The sequence below is a fragment of the Denticeps clupeoides genome, chromosome 1, assembly GCF_900700375.1.
Source record: "Denticeps clupeoides chromosome 1, fDenClu1.1, whole genome shotgun sequence".
In the NCBI taxonomy this organism is placed as follows: domain Eukaryota; kingdom Metazoa; phylum Chordata; class Actinopteri; order Clupeiformes; family Denticipitidae; genus Denticeps; species Denticeps clupeoides.
Window position 1 is genome coordinate 40,489,368 of NC_041707.1, and position 25,511 is coordinate 40,514,878.

Here is a 25,511-nt window from a genome sequence, read left to right on the forward strand (position 1 = left end):
TAATAATAAACATTTAGATAAATTTTAGGATAAACTGTAGCAGAATTAATATTACAATTACTTGATCTGTCCGTCCACCGAGCAGATAATATAATTATTTATCAATTCTAGAAAAGGTTATTCCCTGGCCAAGGAAAATAACTTTTCCCACTCTGCAGTGCTAGCAGTAATTAGGCATGTAGCTTAAAGGATGAACGTTCAGTGACACCAGATTGTGAGCAGCACACAGAAACAAACATTTACATTTACATTTTACATTTATGGCATTTATCAGACGCCCTTATCCAGAGCGACTTACAATCAGTAGTTACAGGGACAGTCTCCCTGGAGCAATTTAGGGTTAAATGTCTTGCTCAGGGACACAATGGTAGTAAAAACAAGTGTAAAAAAGACCATGTGGTGTGGGGTGAGAGAGCAGAGTGTCTTGAAAAACTCTTTCTCCCTCCACACAAAAGCACTGTATTCAAACCACTCCAATTTGATGTTACCTGGCAGAAAGAGGCATGGCACAATAGAGGTTAAAAGTGAACAGTTTCTAATTTATTAACACGGGTAAATAATTATTGTAGTTACATGTGAATATTGAATGTAAAAAGGTACCAATGTTACAGAGAAAACAGAAATAAGAAGAAAGAGTAAAGAGGGAGAGAGAAAGAGAGGGAGAGAAAAAGCCATGAGAAAAAATGGGAGAAGAGAAAAAGACTCAGAAGCCTTCCGGCTTCCGATGGAAAACCCCTGAGCAAGAACGCTCAGTCCCTTTTCCACATGTGAGCAGACCTTTATACCCCTGGCCTACAGGAAGTTGTCACTGGCCTACAGGAAGTTGTAACTGGACCAATCAGAACCTGTTGTTTCTGATGTCATCCCCCCCGTACCTCCCATCTGGGGAAGACAAAGAGAGTGGGCGGTCCTGACGGCCGACACTTCACACGTTGCCGTCAGACAAAAGCATGTAAAACAGAGGTGTTGAATCTTCATGTACAACAATTGGCAAAGGAATGTCACATATCTTCTTGTAGACGGTCGCTATGCAAAACAAAGGCATGGTCCTGCGATGGCCGCTAGGCAAAACAAAAGCATGCTCCTGTGATGTCCATTCTTACACAAGGCTATAGCTAACATACAACAAATAAACAAACATATTCACGCAGGATAAAGGAACGTGATGAAAAGAGAATGGCAGTATTACACATCAATTAACCACAGCCTAATGAGAATCATCAGAGAATCAAGGTTCACCTTAAAAAGGGTTTTAAACACGCATCCAAATAGTTATGAACTTTACTTGCATTGGTCCTTGTTTCTGCAAAAGAGTCCTGATGCAGTACGGTTAAGATTCTCGACCTTTAAGCGAGAGCTGGAGGTTTTCCTTGAAGTTACTTGAAGGTAAAAACTTGCTGAAGATTAAAAGTGTTGAAAAAGAAATGTGTCTCAGAAGGGAGGAAAAGTTTTCTGAGCTACGCGTGGCAGGGGCTTTCCTGGCACGCCCACAATGTGGCCTGAATGGCCAATCACAAGTGTCAATTTTTGGCGGGAGAAACCTTCTTTGTCTTGGCTTTTACGACCTAATGGGGGTTTTATTGTTCGCTCAGAGAGAAACTGCAGTTCACTGCTGTTACAATTTCTACCTTGTAGAAATTGTATGATGCATTTTGTGATCACATAGTATGCATCACTGTTTCAGTAGTAAAGAGATGTTCCTTCTGATACCAAGAAAGGGACCTTTAGGAGATAGGAAAGTGGAAATACACTAGAGATACACAAGTATAGGTAATTAGTTTACCTAATGCAAAATAGAAAGTTGTAACTAGTATCATTCATACAAGGGAACGTACACACAACGCATGCATATACGGGATCCACTTATAATCACATATTCCTAGCACAAGATACAGAAAATGTGTTTAAGTGTGTGCGTGATTGTGTATTGCAAGGGTGGAGCCCGACAGGAGGTCTCTGGAATGCTTTGAAGCTTGGAGCCCCAATCTGTTTAGCATCATGTTTGCGACAGTGGGGGAAGATGGGACAATCCAGCTTCAATATAAGTGTAGGCTTAGGGTCCATGTTTTTAATTTATATGTAAATGTCAAAGGTTAAAAGGGTCTTTGAAGATCGGCCATCTGTGATCCTACGCAGATGCTACATTTTGTTTTGCATAGCGGCCGTCTGTAAGAAGAAATGTGACATTCCTGTGCCGTTGTTATGCAAGAAGATTCAACACCTCCGTTTTTGCATCCCTTTGTCCAACTGCACGGCAACATCCCCCGAGGTAAACATGTGAGCTGCCGGCCGTCGGGACCGCCTACCCTCTTTGTCTTCCCCAGACAGGAGGCCCCCGAGCCAAACGTGTGAGGTGTCGGCCGTCGGGACCGCCCATTCTCTTTGTCTTACCCAGATGGGAGGCACCGGGGGCGTGACATCAGAAACAACAGGTTCTGATTGGTCTGTGACAACTTGCTGTAGGCCAGGGGTATAAAGGTCTTTCCCCAGCTGGCTTTCCATCGAAACCGGATTTTGCGTTTTTCGAGCCTGCTCTATCATCTAATTTTTTCACATGGCTCTGCCTCTTTCTATCTCTCTCCCCCTTTACTCTTTCTTCTCATTTTTGTTTTCTCTGTAACCTTGGTACCTTTTTACATACAATATTCACATGTAATTGCAATAATAATTTACCGGCGTTAATAAATTAGAAACTGTTCACTTTTTAACCTCTATTGTGCCATGCCTCTTTCTGCCAGGTAACATCAAGTTGGAATGTTTGAATACAGTGCTTTTGTGAGGGTAGAGAAAGACTTTTCTACACTCTGTTCTCTCAACTCACCACACGTTTTACACCTCATTTAAAGACCTGATCTTCACCTGCAGGCGGCGTAAATGCAAGATTCCTCCATATAAAGATTTAGATTTATTTAGTTGTGGATGGTATCTTCTAAGAAACCTTGTTTAAAGACCTGATCTTCACCTGCAGACGGTATGATTGCAAGAAACCTCCATCCAAAGTAGATTTATTCAGTGTTGGAAGTTATCTTCTCAGAAGCCTTGTTTAAAGAGCTGATCTTCACCTGCAAGCGGCGTGAATGCAAGATATCTCCATCTAAAGTAGATTTATTCAAAGGTTCAGTTATACTTCTCAGAAACCTTGTTTAAAGACCTGCTCATTGCCTGCAGATGCGTGAATGCGAGACTCTAAAGTAGATTTATTCAGTGGTTGAAGGTCTCTTCTCAGAAACTTTGTTTAAAGACCTGATCTTCACCTGCAGATGGTGTGACGACAAGATTCCTCCATCTAAATATTTAGATTTATTTAGTGTTGGAAAGTATCTTCTCAGAAGCCTTGTTTTAAGGACCCTATCTTAACCTGCAGATGTGTGAATGCAAGATACCTTCATCTAAAGTAAATTTATTTAGTGGTGGAGGGTATCTTTTTAGAAACCTCATTTAAAGACCTGATCTTCACCTGCAGGCGGCGTAAATGCAAGATTCCTCCATCAAAAGTAGATTTAATCAGTTGTTGAAGGTATCTTCTCAGAAAACTCGTTTGAGGACCTGATCTTCAGCTGCAGGTATTGTGAATGCAAGTCTCCTCCATCTGAAGTAGATTTATTCTGTGGTGGAAGGAATCTTCTCATAAACCTCTTTTAAGGACCTGATCTTCACCTGCAGATGCGTGAATGCAAAATTCCTCCATCTAAAGTAGATTTATTCAGTGATGGAAGGTATCTTCTCAGAAACCTAGTTTAAGAACCTGATCTTAACCTGCAGACTGCGTGAATGCAAGAAGATTTCATATAAAACAGATTTATTCTGTGGAGGAAGTTATCTTCTCAGAAACCATTTTTAAAGAACTGATCTTCGCCTGCAGATATGTGAAAGCGAGACTCCTCCATCTAAAGTAGATTTGCTTAGTGGTAGAAAGAATCTTCTCAGACGTCTCATTTAAGGACCTGATCTTCACCTGCAGATGCGTGAAATCAAGATTCCTCCATGTAAAGGAAATTTATTCACCTGATCTTCAGCTGCAGGCATTGTGAATGCGAGTCTCCTCCATCTGAAGTAGATTTATTCAGTGGTAGAAGGTATCTTCTCAGAAACCTAGTTTAAGGACCCGATCTTCACCTGAAGATGGTGTCATTGAATTATTCCTCCATCTAAAGATTAATATTTATTCAGTGGTGGAAGGTATCTTCTCAGAAACCTCGTTTAAGGACCTGAAATTCACCGGCAGACAGCATGAATGCAAGATTCCTCCATCCAAAGTATCTGCTCAGAAACCTCATTTAAAGATCTGATCTACACCTGCAGACGGTGCGAACGCAAGATTCTTCCATCTAAAGATTTAGATTTATTTAGTTGTGAAAGGTATCTTCTCAGAAACCTCATTTAAGGACCTGATCTTGACCTGCAGACAAAGTGAATCCAAGATTCCTCCATCTCCATTCAGTGGTGAAAGGTATCTTCTACAAAACGTAGTTTAAGGACCTGATCTACACCTGCAGACCTGCAGATTGCAAGATTCCTCCATCTAAATATTTGGATTTTTTTTGTTAAGGATGGTATCTTCTCAGAAACCTTGTTTAAGGAAGTGATCTTCACTTGCAGGCGGCATGAATGCAAGAAACCTCCATCTAAATTTTTTTCAGTGGCGGAAGTTATCTTTTCAAAAACCTAATTTAAGGACCTGATCTTCTCCTGCAAACAACATTAATACAAGATTTCTCCATCCAGAGTAGAGTTATTCAGTGGTGGAAGGTTTCTTCTCAGAAAACTTGTTTAAAGACCTGAACTTCACCTGCAGATGGTGTGATTGCATGATTCCTCCACCTAAAGATTTGGATTTTTTCAGTGGTGGAAGTTATCTTTCCAAAAACCTCATTTAAGGACCTGATCTTCACCTGCAGATGGTGTGATTGAATGATTCCTCCATCTAAAGATTAAGATTTATTCAGTAAAGGAGGTTATCTTCTCAGAAACCTAGTTTAAGGATCTGAACTTCACCTGCAGACAGCGTGGTGGCAAGATTCCTCCAAATAAAGTATTGATTCAGTGGTGGAATTAATATTCTCAGAAACCTCGTTTAAGGACCGGATCTTCACCTGCAGACAGCATGAATGCAAGATTCCTTCATCTAAAGTAGATTTGTTCAGTGGTGGAAGGTATCTTCTCAGAAGCCTTCTTTGAAGACCTGATCTTTTCCTTCACATGCGTGAAGGCAAGACTCCTCCATCTAAAGTAGGTTTATTCAGTGATGGAAGGTATCTTCTCAGAAACTTTGTTTAAAGACCTGATCTCCACCTGCAGATGGTGTGACGGCAAGATTCCTCCAACTAAATATTTAGTTTTATTTAGTGTTGGAAAGTATCTTCTCAGAAGCCTTGTTTTAAGGACCTTATCTTAACCTGCAGATGGCGTGAAGGCAAGATTACTCCATCTAAAGATTTAGATTTATTTAGTGGTGGAAGTTATCTTCTCAGAAACCTAATTTAAAGACCTGATCTTCACCTGCAGATGGTGTGAATGCAAGATTTACATTTACATTTACAGCATTTATCAGACGCCCTTATCCAGAGCGACTTACAATCAGTAGTTACAGGGACAGTCCCCCCCTGGGGACACTCAGGGTTACGTGTCTTGCTCAGGGACACAATGGTAGTAAGTGGGATTCGAACCACAAAGTCCCAGGTTCAAACCCCACCTACTACCATTGTGTCCCTCACCAAGACACTTAACCCTGAGTGTCTCTGGTGTAGTGTTCCCTCACTACACCAGCCACTATAACTAACATTTTATAGACTGGTGGCAAACCGTTTCATAACACTGTTGGCTATTTCCTGAAAAGGGGGAAGTGAAACCCATCATCATCATCATCATCATCAGATCTGTTCATCTTCTGCTTTTCTTTTTTCTGACTCGCACTTGAATGTTTTCTTGAAGAAGATTCAGTCAGTAAGAAGACAGCATGGAGCTCAATATACTACACCTGCTGCTGTGTGAGTACTGCCTGTGTGTGTGTGTGTGTGTGTGTGTGTGTGTGTGTGTGTGTTCATTTCTAATTACAGTTACAGAGACACCATTTTTAAAACTGAGGGTCAGCAGGTCAGAATTGGTCAAATGATGATGACTGAGGTACGACGAAGACTGAAAAAGTGAATTAAAGAATCAAGTGCAGCTAGAGACCGAGCTGCATTAGAGATGAAATGATGAAATGGCCTTTTGTTCCGTATGATCTGACGTGAAGAACATGATGAGCAGCGGAATTAACAGCATGTTTCTTCATGAAGCACGTTGTGGAGGTTAAATGGAACCTGAAGAAAAGTGGATTCTCTCTCCCTTCATTTAGCTGCATGAGGCGAATATCTGAGAGTTTGAAAAAGTGCAGGAATATCATCATAACCATCATCTTCTTCTCACAGTGTCTCCTCGAAATGGAGGAACAATATTCATGTCTATAAACGGTCACCAGGCCGCCTCCCCCCACTGTCATTAGTGAACGATGTCGTCCCTCGACACGACACTCACACATCAGCAGCTTTATGGACTGATGGCTTTAGGTTGATTAAAGTCTCTCTTTCTCTGGGTTTCAGTGCTGACTTCAGTCGTCCACTCTGCACTTTCTCAAGGTGAGAGATTTAAACTCCGATGTTCCTGCTGACGTTCTTACATAAATCTACATTTCTGTCCCTCATCTTCATCTACATTCATTTCTTCAACACAAGAATTCAATATGAGGGAGTCTGTGCTCATAAAAACAATATTTCATGTCGTATCAGCTGCCTGTGTAGGTCATGTTCTGATGAAGTGATGATCTGATGTTTTTCTACAGGGGAGATCAAGACGGTTCTCAGACTAGAACCCAGCAGAACACAGATCTTCCCTGGAGATTCTGTCACTTTAATATGTGACACAGAACCAAAGAGTGAACCTACAGGGAGGTACAAGTTTTATATGAAGCCGGAACATCAGGATCATGAACAGCACCTTACATTTTGGATTAAGGAGAATAATTATAACATCACTTCTGTAAAAAAAAAATCAGACAGTGGATCCTACTGGTGTGAGAGATATGGTATTGATACTGAAGGTGATCGACTTCATGTGATTGTGTCAGGTTTGTATTTTATTGCTTTTTTGTACTAATAAAGTGTAATTATATGTATTTTATTGTTGGTCATAGTGACACTCAGGAGATCCTATGAACAGTTTAAAGCAGGGATGATCAAATTCAGGACCTGAAAAGTACAGGAGAGGTTTTCTGCAGCTCATTAAAGACGCGTTCCTCGTTCAGGACCATGAATAGGACCTTGTTAGGTCATTAACAGTGTCATTAACGTCACATGTTCAGATATCTGGTGACGCGTCTCATTTCCTTACGATGGGAAGCTGAAGAAGCTCCTTTTCCTGAAGAAGTCCTGTTCTCATTATGGCAGGATAATAGGATACAGTACAGAGCAGACAGGTGAACATGGCAGCAGCTCAATCATCTCCAGTAGCTCAAATATGATATTTTAACATGAAATCTGCAGTTAACTCTGATGAAGGTTTGGTTTGGATGTAGGATGACCTCTCCTTCAACCAGTAATAAAAGGTTCTAGAACCATGTATAGGAGTCTATATATTTATCATAACCTGACCTACCATGTTCAGTTGAAATATTGTCTTGGTTTTTGTTACTGCATCAGTTTGTATGTATTTCTATCTGCTCTCATATCAGAGTTTCCTGTGTCTCCGCAGAACTTCCTGAACCCACAGTGACTCTAATGTCTCCACAGAGACCTTTCTACTCTGGAGATACGGTCACGCTGAGGTGTGATATAACACCTAAGTACACAGACTGGGAACAGTACTTCTGGTACAGAGACAGGACTTTAATTACCAGTAAGACCAGTAGGACCATCAACATCTCTCTCCCTGATGAGGCTGGTCAGTACGGTTGTAGTGGAAGAAGAGCAGGTCGTCCCAAGATGAGCTCCACCAGCTCCAGTTTCACAGTTTCTTCCCAGGGTAAATACTCATCAGTATATTGAATTCAATACATATCGCATGTATATATGCCTTGCATATAGTGAGCAAAGAACATCCCAGTTCCTTTATCGCAGGACAGCCCAGCCAGTTCCTCAGGACGGGGCGGGACAAGGTGGGACAGGGCAGGCAACGTGGGGAACACCTCAGCTTTGTGTTGGATAACTGCTCTGTAGACTCCGTATTACACAGGGCTCATATAGGGAAACAAATTACATGTTAAATGTTGAAGTTAATGTTAGTTGGAAATGGTAATTTAACCAAACTAACAGTTTTTACAGCTTAGTTTTTTTCTGAGATTTTCATACCATTTCAGACCATTGCAACATAGTAACTTGCTTTGGGTTTAAATGAGAATCTTTACTGGCTATGACTTTAAAGTTTGCATAATACTGGTAAAACGAGATATCCAAGGTTCTTACGGATTTTTTTTTAAGTTCCATTAATTTTTCCATGTTTTAATGAACCCTCACTATCTTGGGTTCAACACATATCTGTGTTGGCTTCTAAAGGTGTTTTGTCCCTGTCTTCAGCCTGAATATTAACTGACGCTTCAACACAGTTAACAGAAGGTGACAGAAATAAAAAAGTAAATGCTAAAAAAAAAACGAAATTCTCTCCTTCTCTCTGTCTCTCTCTCTCTTTGTCTATAGTAACTATAAACTCCTGGTCTTGGAGACTCAGACTGGCTAGTTCTCTAGCTGTTGTTTCTGTGTACCTGCTGCTCACCGTGGTCCTCATTGTCAAGGTTCGAGGTGAGAAACTCTTCTGCCTCACTGGTGTAATTGGAGTATAGACAGTAAAATCCCCCCCGCCCCTCAAATCAACAGTGTGTAATGACAAGAACCAGAGTGGAAAATGTTTCATGAATTCCAGATATGTTCTTGTAATGTAGGTACGTTACGCTTTATAAAGTATTTGCTCCAACGTTCAGAAATGTGTCATCATAAACTGGTTGTTACACAGTTTTTATCCATATTGATGATGATTATGATGGTTAATAGATGATTTGTTGTCTGTGACTGTCACCATGTGTTGTGCTGCAGTGTTTAACAATCCCTTCATTTCCACTCTTCACTTCCATAGGAACAATCTGTGCATGTGAATCCGACAAAGCATCGGGCCAAAGCATAGAAGGTATGAAAATAGCACAATAATTTAATTCCCCAAATCTTTTATAAATAAATCATTTATAAAAAATTACTTGGTTGCATGACAGTAACACTATTTTAAGAGGACAGAATTTAAAGGTAACTCTCTATCATCAACCAGTTGATTCAGCCTCTGTACTTGTTACCATCCAGTTCTTGGCATGAATCAGGTGTAGTGCAACATGGGAAGATCTAAGCTGACCAAGGCTGGTACATGTTACATTGAGACTCGTTTTTGGTGGGAAAAAGTCCTGGAAATGTCTATTGACCACATTGATTTGCTTTTTATTACAGACTGACTAGAAAAGGAAGTGACTAATGTTTTAGCTGTCAGCAGCGGCTTGTAAGGTTCCTAAAAATGAAGTACATTACGCAGATCTGAAATATTTCCATCTGGTTTTCTCCAATAGATTATGAAGCCCAAGCTGACGTGACCGACCGTCGATATTTAAATGTGGCTGTTTAATAGCCTGCATGCACCTCATCTAAATAAAATACAGCATGAGAGAAGAAGAAAGGAGGACAGGCAGAGTCTGGAAAAGATGACATGTTCTAGCTTTCATTTCATTTATTTTAAATTCCTCTGATGCTGTCAGATCAGAGACACTCAATTATTGAGTCGCTCAAGTAAACCCTCTGCAATGGGCTACAAGATAATGCTTTCCTGTTTGCTCTGCATGGCTATAACATTACGTCTAATGAATTAAACATCAAATTAATTTTTATAAATGACATGCCTATATATGCTTATGCTGAATAAAAAAAATGTTTTTGTCAAGAATGTCCATACAATAACAACTTATCTGCATATCCAGAAGCACACTTAAGAATATGACTATGGCATCTTTACTGGGTGGTAGTAGCCTAGTGGGTAAGACACTCGCCTATGAACCAGAAGACCCGGGTTCAAATCCCGCTTACTACCATTGTGTCCCTGAGCAAGACACTTAACCCTAAATTGCTCCAGGGAGACTGTCCCTGTAACTACTGATTGTAAGTCGCTCTGGATAAGAGCGTCTGATAAATGCCGTAAATGTAAATGTAAAATGTACTAGTCTTTATACTGCCAATTTAACTCAGTGAAGACAATAAGGATGCATAAATGAAACAAAGAAATAGCAAAAACGTAATTGATTAATTAATTAGTTCATTAATTAATTATATGAGGTTGTGTAATGGGTTGCAACATTTGACTGTCTATTCATGTCGACTCAAACAGTCCCTGAGATCCACACATCACTAACTTGGGAGGCATGTTAGTCTTAGTAATTGTAAGGGTGCCCCCTAGGGGTCATGTAGTAGAAAAATAATATTTAGGTTGAAAAGTGATAGAAAAAAAAAATAAGCCATGTGGAAGAGAAAAAAACTGGTCTGGTGACAATGGAAGCGGCCTGACCTGAGACCTGCTGGATGTGAAGCATGAGGAAGCACCACATTTTTTTCTTACCATGTCACTTTTTTTTCTTCCAATTTTCAACCTAAATATTTTTGGCTCCGAAATTTATTTCAACCACTTTTTAACGCAATACTTTTTTGATACATGATCCCTAGAGGGTTATGATTTTTTTCAACCACTTTAAAACTTAATTATATACATTTACATTTAAGGCATTTGGCAGACGCCCTTATCCATAGCGACTTACAACATGCTTCCATGTCACCATCGATGAAGTGATCAGTTCTGGTTCACTAGGACCCTCAACTATAAATCCTTTTTATTCACTCTATTTATTGTTCTAGTTTCTATACAGAAGTCAGACAATAAGAAGGTTACAAGTTCATCTAAATAATCTCTAAAGAGGAAGGTCTTGAGCTGTCGTTTGAAAGTGCTCAGTGACTGAGCTGTTCAGATCTCGAGGGGAAGTTCATTCCACCACCGTGGGGCCAAGACGGAGAAGAGTCTAGATGAGCATCTTCCTTTTACCTTCAGAGATGGAGGGACCAAGCGAGCAGTACTGGAGGCTTGGAGTATACAAGGTGCAGTGCGAGGTGTAATAAGGGCTGTGAGGTAGGATGGTGCTACTCCATGTTTGGCTTTGTAGGCCAGCATCAGTATTTTGAACCTGATGCGTGCAGTTGGATGGTACATAGAGGTAGACCAACTAGAAGGGAGTTGCAGTAGTCCAGTCGTGAGGTTACTAAGGACTGAACCAGTATCTTGGTGGCCTGGGTTGACAGATAAGGGCGGATTTGTCTGATATTGTAGAGAAGGAATCTACATGAGTGGGAAAGATTGCTGATGTGAGTTGAGAAGGAGAGTTGGTTGTCTTTTGTTACGCCAAGGTTGCAGGCTGTTGTAGAGGGAGAGAGCTGCGAGTTGTCCAGGTAAATAGCAAGATCCTGATGTGGTGAAGAATCTGCTGGAATGAATATTAGTTCAGTTTTGGTGGGATTGAGTTGGAGGTGATGGGCTGCCATCCAAGACGAGATATCAGTTAGACATGTAGAGATTCTGGAAGCAGCATGTAGATTAGAGGGAGGAAAAGAGAAGATGATTTGCTTGTCGTCAGCATAGCAGTGGTAGGATAATCCATGTAAGGAAATGACCTCACTAAGTGATCTCGTGTAGAGGGAGAAAAGGAGAGGACCTAGCACCGAGCCTTGAGGGACACCAGTGGAGAGTCTACGTGAAGTAGAGGTGGATCCATTCCAAGTCACTTGGTAAGATCGCTCATCAAGGTAGGAAGCAAACCACTGCCATGCTGAGCCCTGAATTCCAAGTCTCTTCAGGATTGACAAGAGAGTTTTGTGGTTAACGGTGTCAAATGCTGCAGAGAGGTCGAGGAGAATAAGGACCAATGACCGTTAAGCCAATGTGGCTGCATGTAGCTGCTCGGTAACAGCCAGAAGGGCAGTGTCTGTAGAATGAGCTGTTCTGAAGCCAGACTGGTTAGGATCCAGGAGGTTGTTCTGCGACAGATGAAGTTATAGTTGATGGTATAGTTGACAGCGCTCAAGGATTTTAGAAAGAAATGAGAGGAGGGAAACTACTACATGATCCCTAGAGGGTTCCAGATTTTTTATAGCACTTTTCAACCTAAATATTATTTCTACTACATGATCCCTAGAGGACTCCAATTTTTTTAAACCCCTTTTAAAAACCTAAGTATTTTTTTGCTACATGATCCCTAGAGCGTTCCAGATTTTATCTACCACTTTTCTATTAAAATAATGTTTTCTATTACATGACCACTAGAGGGCTCCCTGTTTTTGACATGCGCGCAGTACTGGAGTCCGGCCGACAGGCGGCGGCAGGGGGTATGTTTGCCTTCGCTCCGCAGTGGGGACCGCGGTGCTGTGATTTCCATGTCGCCAGCTGTAGACGGGACCCCGCAAGATGGGCAGACGCTAGCCTAGAAGCACCCCACACGGAGGATTATTCTTCACCCGGCGGGGAAATGCGGAGCACCCCGGGCGCGCCGGTTCGCGGAAGGATGGACTCTCGCCCCGCGGAATGCGCCCGCCCCAGGATCCAATGAGCCGGGACGTTTTGGAGTCGGAATCTTGTACGTGGACGTCGGGCCCGCGGCCGCTGTCGCGTAGCTCGGGGAGACCCCGGTTCTGGTTCTTCGTCGTGGTCGGACCCCGGACGTCGCCGGGCTTTGGCCATCCTCCTCCAGGCGACCCCGGGGCCGCCGTTGTGGCCTGAAGCCCCGGATCCGACCGGAGGTGCTGTGCCGAAATCTTCTACCCCGCACGGAAATTCTCCCCGTGCTCTCCCTGTGCCAGTTCGGTATAAAGACGGCCTCGGACCGGAGGAGTCAACTTTACGAGTACAGATGTGTTTATCGGGAGGCCAGCGGTGGGATTTCCTAGCGGGAGTCAGATTTCGGCACAACACCTGGATTTGGCGAGGGAGACGAGACGAGCCGGGACGGCGTACTCGTCTCGGGGCGTCGGAACTCCGAATATAATACGAATATACATGTGCGCATGGTCGACGTTTAAAGGCGTCTGTCGGGCGACGCGGGTCGATATATCAGTCGGTGGACGTGAACGCGTTAGCCGTTAGCCGAGTTAGCCTGCAGCCTGGCGGCCAGCGAGCTGGTTGACCCACAAAGTCATGAGGGAGAAGCGCCGGCTCCCTGCCCGCTTTTATTATCGCCGACGCGGGGCACATCGCGGCGACGTTCACCCCTCATTACGACCTATTTTATGGCATTTTAATAAAATAAATAAACGTACCCGGCCGCGTCTCTGGCTAAATGCTCCCAGTGCCGGGCTAGCCAGGCTAATATAACGTCCGATGACAGGAAACGAGTATACGTGAAATAAAGAGGTTCGCTGTTTATTTATTTATTTTTTTACTTTAATTTTGAGGATTTTAAAGTCCCCGGTTTTTAATTTTTTTAAGAAACTCTTGTTTTTTTTTTTTTTTTTTTTTATAAACTGTTGTTTTTTTTCATTCGTAGCTAGCACGGCTAGCGTTAGCTTTAAAGGTCGCCAGCTCCCCGTGACAGTTGGCCGCTAATTCTGCGATATTTCCGCCGCGTCGTGGAAACGTCCGCGTTTTCAGTCCGTTTAAAGGGCCGCTGCGGCCGACGGAGAGGCCGGGCTCGGGGCTCGGGGCTCGGGGCTGGTCGATGTCGGCCCGGACCCCCGGTCTGTCTCTCTACTCGTCGTTTCCTCTACCTTTCTACTTGAAATGTGCTTTCTACTGTTGATCGAGGCCTAAGGAAATTTATGACAACTCTTCGTTCGTAAAGTTTATAAATCGCTTGGTAAGATTTGAACATGGTCAATCGCAGTTTCGAATTGAGAAATTTTCTCCTACGTCAGGATTAGTTTGAGACCAGACTTTCTTTGACCTATTTGATGCGCCGATTGTGGGTTTTAGAAGCACCCCCGTGTTTGGCTGGGAGGTTTTGACTGTCGGTGTAGACTGTGCGCCCCGCGTTTTGTGGGAAATGTTGACCGACCGAACGTTCTCTTCAGCCAGGAACAGTGGACGTGACCCAACCGGCCAGCCGACATGAGCGTCCGGCAGCCGACCTCGACCCTGGACAGGTGAGACCCCCGTCTTCGTCGGGGTTTTTAATGGTACCGAGGCGCTGGGAGACTCCTCCGCGTCGGTCCAGATCTCTGTGTCTTGTCTCTTCTTTTTTTTTTTTTTTTTTTTTCTCACCGCTGCCTCGCTTTGTCCCCGTCTGTCCGCGTCCCCCCCCCGCGTGCGTCGCAGGGCGGCTGTTAAGAAGCCCACGCGCCTGCCCAGGTAGGAAGCGGAGGAGCGTATTCGGAGAGACGTTAGATCTCTTCCTGTCCCCCCTGTGCTCTGTGTTTGACCTCTGACCCCTAGTCTTTACAGATGAACACACACACACACGTGTATAAATCTGGACCTATGACCTGTGTTGCAGTTAAAGTTCATCCTCTGAATGGCGATTTTGGTGATTGGATGGGGCAGACCCGTCTCCCGTGGTAGTAGCCTAGTGGGTAACACACTCGCCTAAGAACCAGAAGACCCAGGTTCAAATCCCACTTACTACCATTGTGTCCCTGAGCAAGACACTTAACCCTGAGTTGCTCCAGGGGGGGGGACTGTCCCTGTAACTACTGATTGTAAGTCGCTCTGGATAAGGGCGTCTGACAAATGCTGTAAATGTAAATGCTGTAAATGTTACGGGCTAGCGAGCGTTCGAGTCTCCGTCTAGACCAGTTCCAGCCTAATCTGCAGCTCCATCTCGCGCTCATTGTTCCTCTTTCTCTTGCTGTCCCTGTTTCTTTTTCTCTCCCTCTCTCACACGCCTCCGTCCCAGTCCTTTCGCTGCGTGGTGAGTCTCCTGACCCGGCGCGGGCGTCCCTCCCTGCGTCCCTCTCCCGATCGACTCCCCTCACACTTCCAGGCTCCGCGGGACGGACGTTGTCCTAGTTGTGAATTGAGGAGGGGGGGTGGCGTAGGTGACTAATCACACGACCTGACATTTGGGGTCTCAAAAAGAGGCTTTACTTGACTAATAAGGTTCGTCCTGTGTCCATAATGGACGAATTCATCTCGATTATGGCCGTCACGATGAAGCGTGGAAGTGTGGAAATGGTCCGTTTGAACTCTGACCCTTTGCTGCTGTGAATGTAGTTTGGTGCGCGACGAGGTGGGCATGTTCGGTCAGAATCGCTTCTCCCCCTCCCCACCCGTCCACCTGCACCGGCCCCGTCCCGCCCCGACCCTTCTCCACCGGCCACCACAGAACCTCTGTTTCCTCCTCGCCAGGTTGAGCAGCCTGACGATCGGCGACGCGGAGCGGAAGGCCGCGGCCGGCCAGCAGAGGGAGTCGCTCTCCGACCTCGCATCGGAAAACACCGGTAATTCTCCCCGTCATTTCAGTTCACCGACTACGGGGCGTGAATACGGGGGATCGGCGGCGTGGAAACCGCGTTCATACGACAGGAGCGGGATGGATGTTGGGGTGCGGGAAGCCCGAATGGCGACGCATCAACTGGTTTCTCCCAGACGGTAAACTGAGGCACCGTAACACGCCCACTGCTCACCAAGGGTGCCGGTTAAATTTCACCGTGTGCACCGTGTGCTGTGCTGCTGTGTATCACACGTGACAATCACTTCAGTTTCTAAAAAAACCCTGAACCGCTCGTCCCGAACTGTCTGTAGGCGGCGCTGTAACTCCCCGCGGTGAGTCCAGCTGCGCCACGAACGCGTTACCTGCCATTGCCGCATTTAGGATGCGCTTGGCGTCGTCACTGTGATGCACTGCACAGTGTCCGCTGCATTTAACCACCACCCTTGGTGAGCAGTGCGCGGGACTCGAACCGGCAACCCTCTGATTACGGGGCCTCTTCTTTAACCGCTAGGCCACCGCTGTGAGGTCAGGCGAATACGTCCCCGTGGATGTGTGTGTGGGGGGGGGGGGAAGTGGGATCACATCCGTTCTGGGTCCCCTGATGCACCGTCTCCATGTGGACACCAGTCACGTCAAGCGAAGACCAACGTCCAGCGAAATCATTTAAGACGTTGTATTCAGCCTTGCTAATTAATTTAGTATTTTATTATCATATTATATTTATTTTATAAGATTTTTGTAGATAAAGTAACATTTCGTCGCATTCGGTTGAAAGTTAGTATGAGTGCATCGTTATGTCCCCATACGTCATATCACAAATGTATTTAATGTAATTTATTGTACTTTTGTGGTGTGTATTCGTCACATGACCGCGCTCTTCAGCGGGACAGATTAGTTGTCCATCGGTCTCCCCGTGCCGCTGTGGAACTGCCGGGTTTGTGTGAAATGTCTCACCTGTCTGCGGTATGTACCAAGTTAGGTTGTCGCCGCTGTTGAACCTTCTGCTTCTTCTCCTCCTCCTCCGTGGCGCGTGTGAGGCGCAGGACTGGTGCAGAGATGCGTGGTGGTGCAGAAGGATCAGCTGGGCTTCGGCTTCACGGTGTGCGGGGAGAGGATCAAACTGGTGCAGAACGTCCGGCCAGGTGAGACGCGAACCACACGGGCGCCGAAGCGCCGCCGCCGGGTCGATAACGAAGGTTGTAACCTACCGCTCTCCAACGTCTTCTTCAAGGTGGCGCGGCGGTGAAGGCCGGGGTGCACGAAGGGGACCGGATCATAAAGGTTTTTAATTCACCGTATCCAGGCCGCTTCGCTGTTTCTATTCTCTACATTCTGTTCGTTCTCACCTCCAGGTCAACGGCTCGCTGGTGTCCTCCATGTCCCATCAGGAAGTGGTGAAGCTAATCAAGTGTAAGAGCGTTTTGGTGATGAATTTTTTTTTTTTTCTTCCTTCACGATTATAACACGAGGGTGGTAGTAGCCCATGAACCAGAAGACCCGGGTTCAAATCCCACTTACTACCATTGTGTCCCTGAGCAAGACACTGAACCCCGAGTGTCTCCAGGGGGGGGACTGTCCCTGTAACTACTGATTGTAAATAGCGTAGCTAAGTAGCTTTGAGTAGCTAAGGAAGGATTTAGCGTTATCGTTTAACTGTTATATTTAATATATCATTGCTAACACACAAAATTAGCATATATAAGATACATTGTACACTCAGATTTAATCCATGAATTACCAAAATTGGACTTTAATAAGTTATTAATATTATTAGGAGATACCAGAATTGGCACATTTCTATTGTTTCTGTCTGAAAATAATAATGTTTCTAAAAAAAAATACATTCGATTTTACAATCCTATCGTTACTCAGTACTTGAGTAGGCCTATCACTAAATACTTACACCTGACATTAGTGGGGGTGTAACCATCACCCTTGGTGACAGTGGGCGGCCATGACTGGCGCCCGGGGAGCAGTGTGTGGGGACGGTGCTTTGCTCAGTGGCACCTTGGCGGATCGGGATTCGAACCGGCAACCTTCTGATTACGGGGGCCACTTCCTTAACCGCTAGGCCACCACAGAATTTGCAATAAAATTTGATATATATATTTTTGATTATTATTCCCCATCCAAAATCTACCTACGTAGGTCACCCTAAAAGGGACCTGTCTGTCTTCATGCTGCCCATTATGTAGCAGTGTTGTTGTGACTTTATATTGAAGATTTTTGGGGTAAATTTATAAAAATATGGAGTAGGTTTGAAAATGTACGTGCTTTGTGAAAACATGAGGTTTATTGCTGGTTTTGCAGGATTTGATGTGTGTGGCACTTTAATCTGAAGAACAGATGCCAGAGCCTTTTTTTTCGGGCAGCAGGATCTTTTCCATTTTGAAGGTTAATGAGGAAGTCGGTGGGATTTTCCACAAAGCGAGATTCTTCAGCTAGCGTTAGTTGATCATTTCCCATTTTCAGACTAGCAGCCACCCTTTGTGCCTCTGCCTGGAAAACCTTTTTACACGATGGTCATCAGCAATTCATAATCATGGCGGAATCATTATGGGGAATCTGGGAGATGAAGCACCTGTTTTGCTGCTGGTTCCTGTCTTATGTCTGTCTGTCCTCCCCCAGCTGGGACGTACGTTGCTCTGACCCTGCAGGGTCAAGCTCCGTCGGCCGTGGCAGTTCCCCTTCAGCCCCTCCCCACAGACATCCTAACCAATCACAAGTCAGTATCAGGTAGCGAGGCGTCGCCTCCTCCTCCACCGCCGCCGCTACCACCCTCAGCCACCAGCACGCCGTCTCAGAGAATCACCGGCCCCAAACCACTACAGGTACCCACCAGAACTATTACCTCTTACATCTACGCGCTACTAGCCAGCTACACTCCGAGACCTCCACCACCTTTAAGAAGCAGCTGAAAACCCACTTGTTCAAAAAGGATTTCAAACTAGTCTAATACACACGCAAATATTGTCTAGCACGTAACAATTCCCCTGCACGTTCCATTCCTGACAAGTTCGGCCTTATCAGGGCTCATTTTTTTTGAGTTTTGTAACTCGAGAGCTATAGAAACCGAATGGGAATTGCTGGTGTCTCCCTCTTGGAAGTGGCTTCGGATAAAAGCGTCTGCCGTGTAAAGTAACTATTATTCGAGAAGGGGGTAAAAGAATTTGAAAATGAATACACATTGATTCTAATTGTCCTGTTTTCGATTCCTTTACTTTTGTGCTTAAACCCTCTCTGTTCTCCCTTCCGTTGTCTTTCAGGACCCGGAGGTTCAGAAACATGCCTCTCAGATCCTCAGGAAGATGCTGCAGCAGGAAGAGGCGGAGCTTCAGGTACTGGTTTATGTATGAAGGCAAAACTTTGAAGTAGGTCAGAAAAATGTCCACACTGATTAGGAAAAACTAGTGAAATTTCTGCTTTTACTTACATTTTAAGTCCCAAGATGATAGAGGTGACAAACCTGTTTATTGCAAAAATAGTCCCATCATACCATAGTGTGGAGGACCTGGAACAGTTCAGTTGAAATTTTATATGTTGGTGGTTTGCAGGACCTGCTGGAGGAGCAGTTGCGTAACCCCTCGCCATCCCTGGAGGAGCGGATAGAAAGTGCCAAACGACGGGCCAACCAAGTCCGGGTCAAACTGCAGGGAGATCTGGTGAGGCGCTGTCACCTCCATCAGTCGGTTCCATCGCCCGTCACATCCATTCTCTGTCTCACTCTCCGTTACGCTTGTCTTTCAGGATGGAATCCGATCGGAATCTGTGTCCAACTACCTTAACGCAGGAGAAGGTGTGTATCTGCTGTATCTCAACATAGCAAAATTAGCAATATAATACCTGGACAAGGTGTTTATGTTAATAAAACACGACGAGGCCTTTTGTTGGCGCAGTGCTCCCATCCCTCAGAGTTCAGGGTCTTTCAGGTCTTTTAGGAATACGAAATAAACGTATAACATTCTGTAAAAGTCATTGAAATCTGATTGATGCGTGAATTTATAATAAAGTACATAGTTCCTGTTTTCTACATTATAAACATGTGTACGAACCATGAGAGTTAATTATCAACTTGTTAACATCATTAAGCCACATTCTCTTGTAGTGAGCTGTAATCCAGAAAATCGGAAATATACAACCTTTTTTTTCATTGAATATTTTCTGCATGTTTGTGTTCCACCAGGTCGTCTGTCGCTGGACTCGAGTGAAGGAGACTTTGAGGTGAGAGAGCAGTGGAGGGTGATGCTCGTTTCTCCCCTCATCTTTTTTCCCTTCATGAGTAAAGCAGACACAGAAGAGTGAGGTGGAAGTGTGTGTGTGTGTGTGTGTGTGTGTGTGTGTGTGAGAGAGAGAGAGAGAGAGATAGCAACTCGCCCCGTCACCCTTCCCATTCCACTCGTGTTGCAGGCGTGTGAGAGCCCCCATTCCTCCCCCTCCCTCTTCAGGACCTTCCTGCACCGGAGACAGGGATCTGACACACACACTACCCCTGATTTGGTGAGACACACACACACACACGCACACACACCATGCCTATTGGACAATCTGACCATCAACATGTATACACACACCCTAGTGCAATTAGATATAAACACAGGTTAGATATACACATTTGGACACAACATTTAGTGGGACACACACAGCAGACACAGGCAGTCAATCAATGACAATAAATCACTTCACACACATTGTAAAGCAAACACACACATTTTCCACATTAGTCGTCCGAATTCAGAAATATCCTGTCCTCGTCCTCTTAGGGGAGTAAAGCGCATATCATCGGGCCTGAGGAGGAGGAAGAAGAAGATGATGGCTACATGCTCAATGAGGTAATCCTGTTCACTGGAGGAACACTAATATGGAAGAATGCATGAAAAGCTAGAAGTTCTTAAAAAAATGTATTGTATTTATTGAACAATGTTGAATGGTTTATTTAAACTAAACTGATTTATTGAAATTAGTTTAGTTGTTGGTTACATGTTGAGGTAAGAAGAGTGTCGGCGTGTGAGTGGCCGATGGAGACTCTTGCTGCTTCCTTCCTGCTGCTCTCTGTTCCGCTTTCTCGGTAACCCTGCCGCTCTTCTCCTAACTCCACTCCCCCGTTTCATTTCCCCCTCTCGACCCGCTCAGATGGACGGCCCGTTCCAGGACATCGAGCTGCTGAAGATGCGGCCGGCCCACATGACCGTGTTCATGAGGTACATCTTCAGCCAGCTGCTGGACCCCAGCCCACTGGTCAGTTCCTCATCGTCCACGCCGCACTTTCCGCTTTTTTTATTTTTTTATTTTATTTTTTTTATTTATTTTTGACGATCAGGATTATGTCATCAGTTTCCTAATAGTGTGTCTGTGCAAACATATATGTGTGTGTGTGTGTGTGTGTGTGTGTGTGTGTGTGTGTATATATATATATATATTTGTTTGTTTGTTTGCACAGACACACACACACACACACACACACACACACACACACACACACACACACACACACACATATATATATATATATATATATATATATATATATATATATATATATATATATATATGTCTTTGATTAATTTAAGAAATACGATATACATTCACCATGCATCACTTTTTCTACATTTTGTTATGTTGTATCCTTATAAGGAGGAATATCCTACAACATGAATAAAGTTTAATTGAGGTTTTGGCAAATGTATTAAAAATAAAAAAAACTGAGAAATCACATGTACATAAGTATTCACAGCCTTCGCCTGTGTAAAAAAACAGTTGATTGGACGTGATTTAGAAAGTCACACCCGTCTATATATGTGGTCCCACTGTTGACAGTTCATGTCAGAGCACAAACCAAGCAAGAGGTCAAAGGATCTGTCTGTAGACCTGCGAGACAGGAATGTCACCAGGCACAAATCTGAGGAGGGTTACAGAGAAACTTCTGCTGCTTTGAAGGTCCTAATGAGCACCGTGGTCTCCATTATCTGCAAGTGGAAGAAGTTCACTCCTTAATAAAAGGCACATGGCGGTTTGTCAAAGTTTGAGAAGAAAAACACCTGAAGAACTCTCAGACTCCGAGGGGGGGGATTGTCTGGTCTGATGAGACAAAGATTTAAACTCTATGGTGGGAATGCCAGGCTTCATGTTTGGAGGAAACCAGGCGCCGCACATCACCAGGCCAATACCATCCCTACAGTGAAGGATGGTGGTGGCAGCATCATGCTGTGGGGATGTGTCTTAGCTGCAGGAACTGGGTGACTTGTCAGGATAGAGGGGAAAGATGACTGCAGCAATGTACAGCGACCTCCTGGATGAAAAGATCGCTCTGCTCCAGAGCGATCTTGAACTCGGACTGGGTCGACAGTTCATCTTCCAGCAGGACAATGACCTTAGGGGTGGTAGTGGCCAAGTGGGTAGCACACTCGCCTATGAACCAGAAGAATCAGGTTCAAATCCCACTTACTACCATCGTGTCCCTGAGGAATGGGCCACACTGGCCAAGGGTCGGTGTGCCAAGCATTGATTTACAGCATTTATCAGACGCCCTTATCCCCCCTGGAGACACTCAGGGTTAAGTGTCTTGCTCAGGGACACGATGGTTGTAAGTGGGGTTTGAACCTGTGTCTTCTGGTTCATAGGCTAGTGTGTTACCCTAGTATTTGGCATCATATTCAAAAAGACTTGAGGCTGTAATTGCTGACAAAGGTGCATCGACAAGGCATTGAGCAAAGTTGGTAATGTGTGACCATGAAGAAACAGTAGAGTTTTCACCATGCACCGGAACTGTTAGAGTGCAATGAGGTGACGTTGGTATGTAAATATGTCTCAGCAAATCGATTCTTTTTAAGAATTTTTCACTTCACTTCACTCTGCTGTACTGTGAACTTCTGTTGCCATTTTTCTTTTCTTTTTGCACCTTTTGTGTGTATTGCAGCTCTTCTACCTGTCCGTGGAGGCATATCTGGGCTCCAGTCCAAAAGACGCTCGCAGCCTCGCCCCTCAGATCTGCTCCCACTTCCTCGACCCCGACGCCGTGAGTCTCCCTCATCCCGACACACTTATGCAAAACCTTCACGCGTGCGCACACGCACGCTTTTGGCTCCCAGAACTGCAAGCGTGTAACAGTCGTGTGCAACTCTGCTCTTGCCCAGCCTCTGAAGATCAAAGTTCGGGAGGAGTACCTCAACGACATCGGTCAGTGCAACGCTTCTCGTTTTCCTGCGTCTTACTGCAACTGTGTCTCGTCTTGCTGTGCATTTTATGCTATCAACTCAACATGATTCCTAGTTACTGTTATTAATATGCATCTGCACGCACGCGTAAAAAGTCTGACACAAGGGCACTGTGCTGCTGCGCAGAGAGCCGTCTGCAGGTACAGGAGGACATCAGGGGACCGCTGTCGGAGCTGCAGCAGCAGGTCCTGCCCGACATCCAGGACCAGATCCAGGACTACAGGTAGGGGTGCTACAGATAAGACGCAAATTATGTCAAATTCAGCTCGCTTTACTGTGGACTGAGACCCTCGGTGTGTGTGTGTGTGTGTGTGTTTTCTGTCTGTGATTGTACGCGCCCACAGGAGTAAGCAAATGATGGGACTGGGCTCTCTATTTGGGGAAGGTGACCTCCAGCAGCTGGACGGAGACCCGTCCAGGGAGAAACAGGTGGTGGACCAGCAGGTCACCGCCCTGTGGGACCTCCTGTAAGTGCATTCTGGGAAGTCCTGAAAGGGCCGGTGCGCGCTGGGTGGCCCCGCGGCACAGCTTTAGCCGCGTCTCATCGCCACGTTCGGTGTTGGGGCAGCTGTCGGACCTGTAGAGACCATCTGTTGATCCGCTGCCCTCCTTTTGTTCTTTTTACAGTCCGCTCCGTTTATATCCGCCAGAGCGGGGAGAACCTGTGCTAAACGCGCCGGTGCACTTCCACTGCGTACGTTCTAGTCTCAAGAACCGCTCGTTGGTCCCCGGGATCAGAACAAACGATAGGTCAAGATTAGTGATCGTAGCACACTGTCTCTTCGTACAAATCTTGACCCCTGAGGTATGTTCGAGAATTCCGTCTGTGGACATCTTTTTTGGAAGCTGTTAAAACGAGTCTACGGTTAATTACACCAGCCTCCAGCTATAGCTCCGCCCCTTAAAGCTCTTCCAATCACGTTACAGAATAATTTAAGTAGAGTAAAGTAGAATCATTTCTTGTGTGTGTGTTTCCTTTTTGCAGCATAGGACAGTAAATTATGATTTAGGACAAGTAGCCTGGAGCGTTACGGAACGAGCCGGCCTTTAAATGGAGACGCGTCCATCCAGAAAGTCTCTGGTAGCCATCAAGGAAGATGTAGGATTAGGGGGCATCACCATATAAAAATATATATATTATACGTGCGCAGAGTGACAAAGGTCAGAAACGAGGCAGCTCTGGCTGGGCGCAGGGCAGGTCACATGGCGCTCATGCCGGTCACATGACCGGACTGTCATGAGGGTGCAGGAGGACGCCGAGGAACTTTACTTTGCTGCTCTGCGTAGTTTTGAGTGTTCCTTATGTATGATTTTTATTTGGTTTTATTTATTCCCGCAGCTCAAAGCATGAGGAAGAGCGCAGGTAGGAGCAGCTTTATCATTTTTTACATTTTTTTTCCTCTCGTCAGTTCCCGATACACTAACTTGGCCGTACGCCTCTCTCTCTCTCTCTCTCTCTCTCTCTCTCTCTCTCTCTCTCTCTCTCAGCTCTCCCCTGGCCTCGGTCGTGCTGCTCTACCTGAGGCATTGTGGGATTAAACTGCGGGACTCTCGGCTCTTCCCAGGAGTCAGCACAGAGAAGGAGAAGTGGCTGGCCTTCTTCCCCAAAACCAAGAGGGTGAGAATGAGGAGCATGTTCTGCACGCGTCCTGCACATCCGTTTCGCTCATCGGAACGTTTTAAATGGTTTGAGTGCCACAGCGGGGATTTTTGTTTGCGTGCTCTCCCCACGTTGCCGTGGGCTTCCTGCGGGCTCTCCGGTTTCCACCCACCGTCTAAAAGGCATGTACTGCTGACGCCCCACCCTGCAGCCGGTGTACAAGGATTGGGCCCTGAGTATTTGTGGAAAGGTTTAACTGGACTAATTCGATTACGATTATCGATGCATCACAACGCGTCCCATCCATTCTTCTACATTAGTTCACATTATGTTTTTATATATGAGTTCATGCGCGTTCAAATGGCGTCAAATAAACACTTTACATTTACAGCATTTACCAGACGCTCTTATCCAGAGCGACTTACAATCAGTAGTTACAGGGACAGTCCCCCCCCTGGAAGAATTTAGGGTTAAGTGTCCTGCTCAGGGACACGATGGTAGTAAGTGGGGTTTGAACCCGGGTCTTCTGGTTCATAGACGAGTGTGTTACCCGCTAGGCTGCTACCACCCCTGACTCTTTCTTAGCGTCAAAGTCCCGACAGCTTGAAACGAACGGTACTACAAAGCCCCAAACTCCCAAATCCCGGTCGGGACAGACACCGTGAAAATGCAGCGTTTCATCATCTTTATGTTCCGGTTGCTCTCTTCTCGCCCCTCAGCAGCTCAGCGGCGGGAAGGAGAAGAAGGATGGAGAGGACCGGAGGAGAAACCCCATCCTGAAGTACATCGGGAAGCCCAGAAGCACTTCGCAGTCGAGTAAAAGCGCACTTCCTTCCACTTCCGGACACGTGCAGTCACCTTTCCCCTCTTCCTTTCACGCCTTTTTATACGAGCTCGGAATTGTACATTCTTTTTTTGGTTTACCGGTTTTGTTTGCCTGCTGCTTGTTTGTTTTCCAGCGTTCCATGTCCCGCTGTCCCCCACAGAAGGTATTTTTATTTCTCACTCACGCTCATTTTTCCCCCCCTCATTATTACCATTGTTGTTTTGGATCAGATCCTGCTCTCCCGCGGGTGCAACCTCCGTGCCCCGTTAACTCCGCTCTGCTCCCCTCCTCAGTCCGGCCCGGCAACGTGCGGAACATCATCCAGCAGTTCGAGAACAACGGCGACGGCGCCGGCGAGGACGGCGGCGAGGCGGAGGGCCAGAGGCTGTCCAGCAGCAGCCTGGGAGACGACGG

At 45.3% G+C, this 25,511-nt stretch overlaps 2 protein-coding genes across 12 annotated transcripts in view; both read left to right on the plus strand.

Annotated features, from left to right (window-relative positions):
* The first annotated feature begins 5,880 nt into the window (after positions 1-5,880).
* On the plus strand, positions 5,881-9,899 carry LOC114793938 (low affinity immunoglobulin gamma Fc region receptor II-like). Its single transcript, XM_028986119.1, has 7 exons — positions 5,881-5,987; positions 6,582-6,617; positions 6,821-7,105; positions 7,729-7,998; positions 8,670-8,771; positions 9,103-9,153; positions 9,578-9,899. Exons 1-7 carry the CDS (start codon positions 5,957-5,959, stop codon positions 9,631-9,633), a joined length of 831 nt encoding a protein of 276 aa, XP_028841952.1. The 5' UTR covers positions 5,881-5,956; the 3' UTR covers positions 9,634-9,899.
* A 2,513-nt stretch (positions 9,900-12,412) lies between these two features.
* Positions 12,413-25,511, plus strand: part of arhgef11 (Rho guanine nucleotide exchange factor (GEF) 11) — a 24,606-nt gene continuing 11,507 nt past the window's right edge. For 2 of the 11 annotated variants that reach the window (XM_028984635.1, XM_028984706.1), the window contains exons 1-24: positions 12,414-12,673; positions 14,103-14,174; positions 14,924-14,938; positions 15,376-15,467; positions 16,498-16,602; positions 16,692-16,741; positions 16,813-16,870; positions 18,089-18,291; positions 18,727-18,798; positions 19,015-19,122; positions 19,208-19,256; positions 19,644-19,681; positions 19,868-19,957; positions 20,221-20,289; positions 20,591-20,695; positions 22,374-22,472; positions 22,591-22,633; positions 22,798-22,894; positions 23,016-23,138; positions 24,011-24,034; positions 24,160-24,289; positions 24,991-25,087; positions 25,231-25,260; positions 25,391-25,511. The exon at positions 25,391-25,511 is cut by the window's right edge and continues 9 nt beyond it. In XM_028984635.1, the coding sequence (XP_028840468.1) occupies positions 14,140-14,174; positions 14,924-14,938; positions 15,376-15,467; positions 16,498-16,602; positions 16,692-16,741; positions 16,813-16,870; positions 18,089-18,291; positions 18,727-18,798; positions 19,015-19,122; positions 19,208-19,256; positions 19,644-19,681; positions 19,868-19,957; positions 20,221-20,289; positions 20,591-20,695; positions 22,374-22,472; positions 22,591-22,633; positions 22,798-22,894; positions 23,016-23,138; positions 24,011-24,034; positions 24,160-24,289; positions 24,991-25,087; positions 25,231-25,260; positions 25,391-25,511 (1,853 nt within the window). In that variant the 5' untranslated portion in view covers positions 12,414-12,673; positions 14,103-14,139. Of the gene's footprint in view, positions 12,674-14,102; positions 14,175-14,923; positions 14,939-15,375; positions 15,468-16,497; positions 16,603-16,691; positions 16,742-16,812; positions 16,871-18,088; positions 18,292-18,726; positions 18,799-19,014; positions 19,123-19,207; positions 19,257-19,643; positions 19,682-19,867; positions 19,958-20,220; positions 20,290-20,590; positions 20,696-22,373; positions 22,473-22,590; positions 22,634-22,797; positions 22,895-23,015; positions 23,139-24,010; positions 24,035-24,159; positions 24,290-24,990; positions 25,088-25,230; positions 25,261-25,390 lie in introns of all 11 variants that reach the window. The other 9 variants (XR_003750192.1, XM_028984644.1, XM_028984653.1 and 6 more) reach the window with 9 other exon arrangements.

Bases quoted from the DNA above. Each gene is read 5' to 3' on its own strand.
- LOC114793938 (XM_028986119.1), top strand. From the start codon at position 5,957: ATGGAGCTCAATATACTACACCTGCTGCTGT. The intron at 7,999-8,669 runs GTAAATACTCAT...CTTTGTCTATAG, and splicing joins TTTCACAGTTTCTTCCCAGG to TAACTATAAACTCCTGGTCT. The intron at 9,154-9,577 runs GTATGAAAATAG...TTTCTCCAATAG, and splicing joins ATCGGGCCAAAGCATAGAAG to ATTATGAAGCCCAAGCTGAC.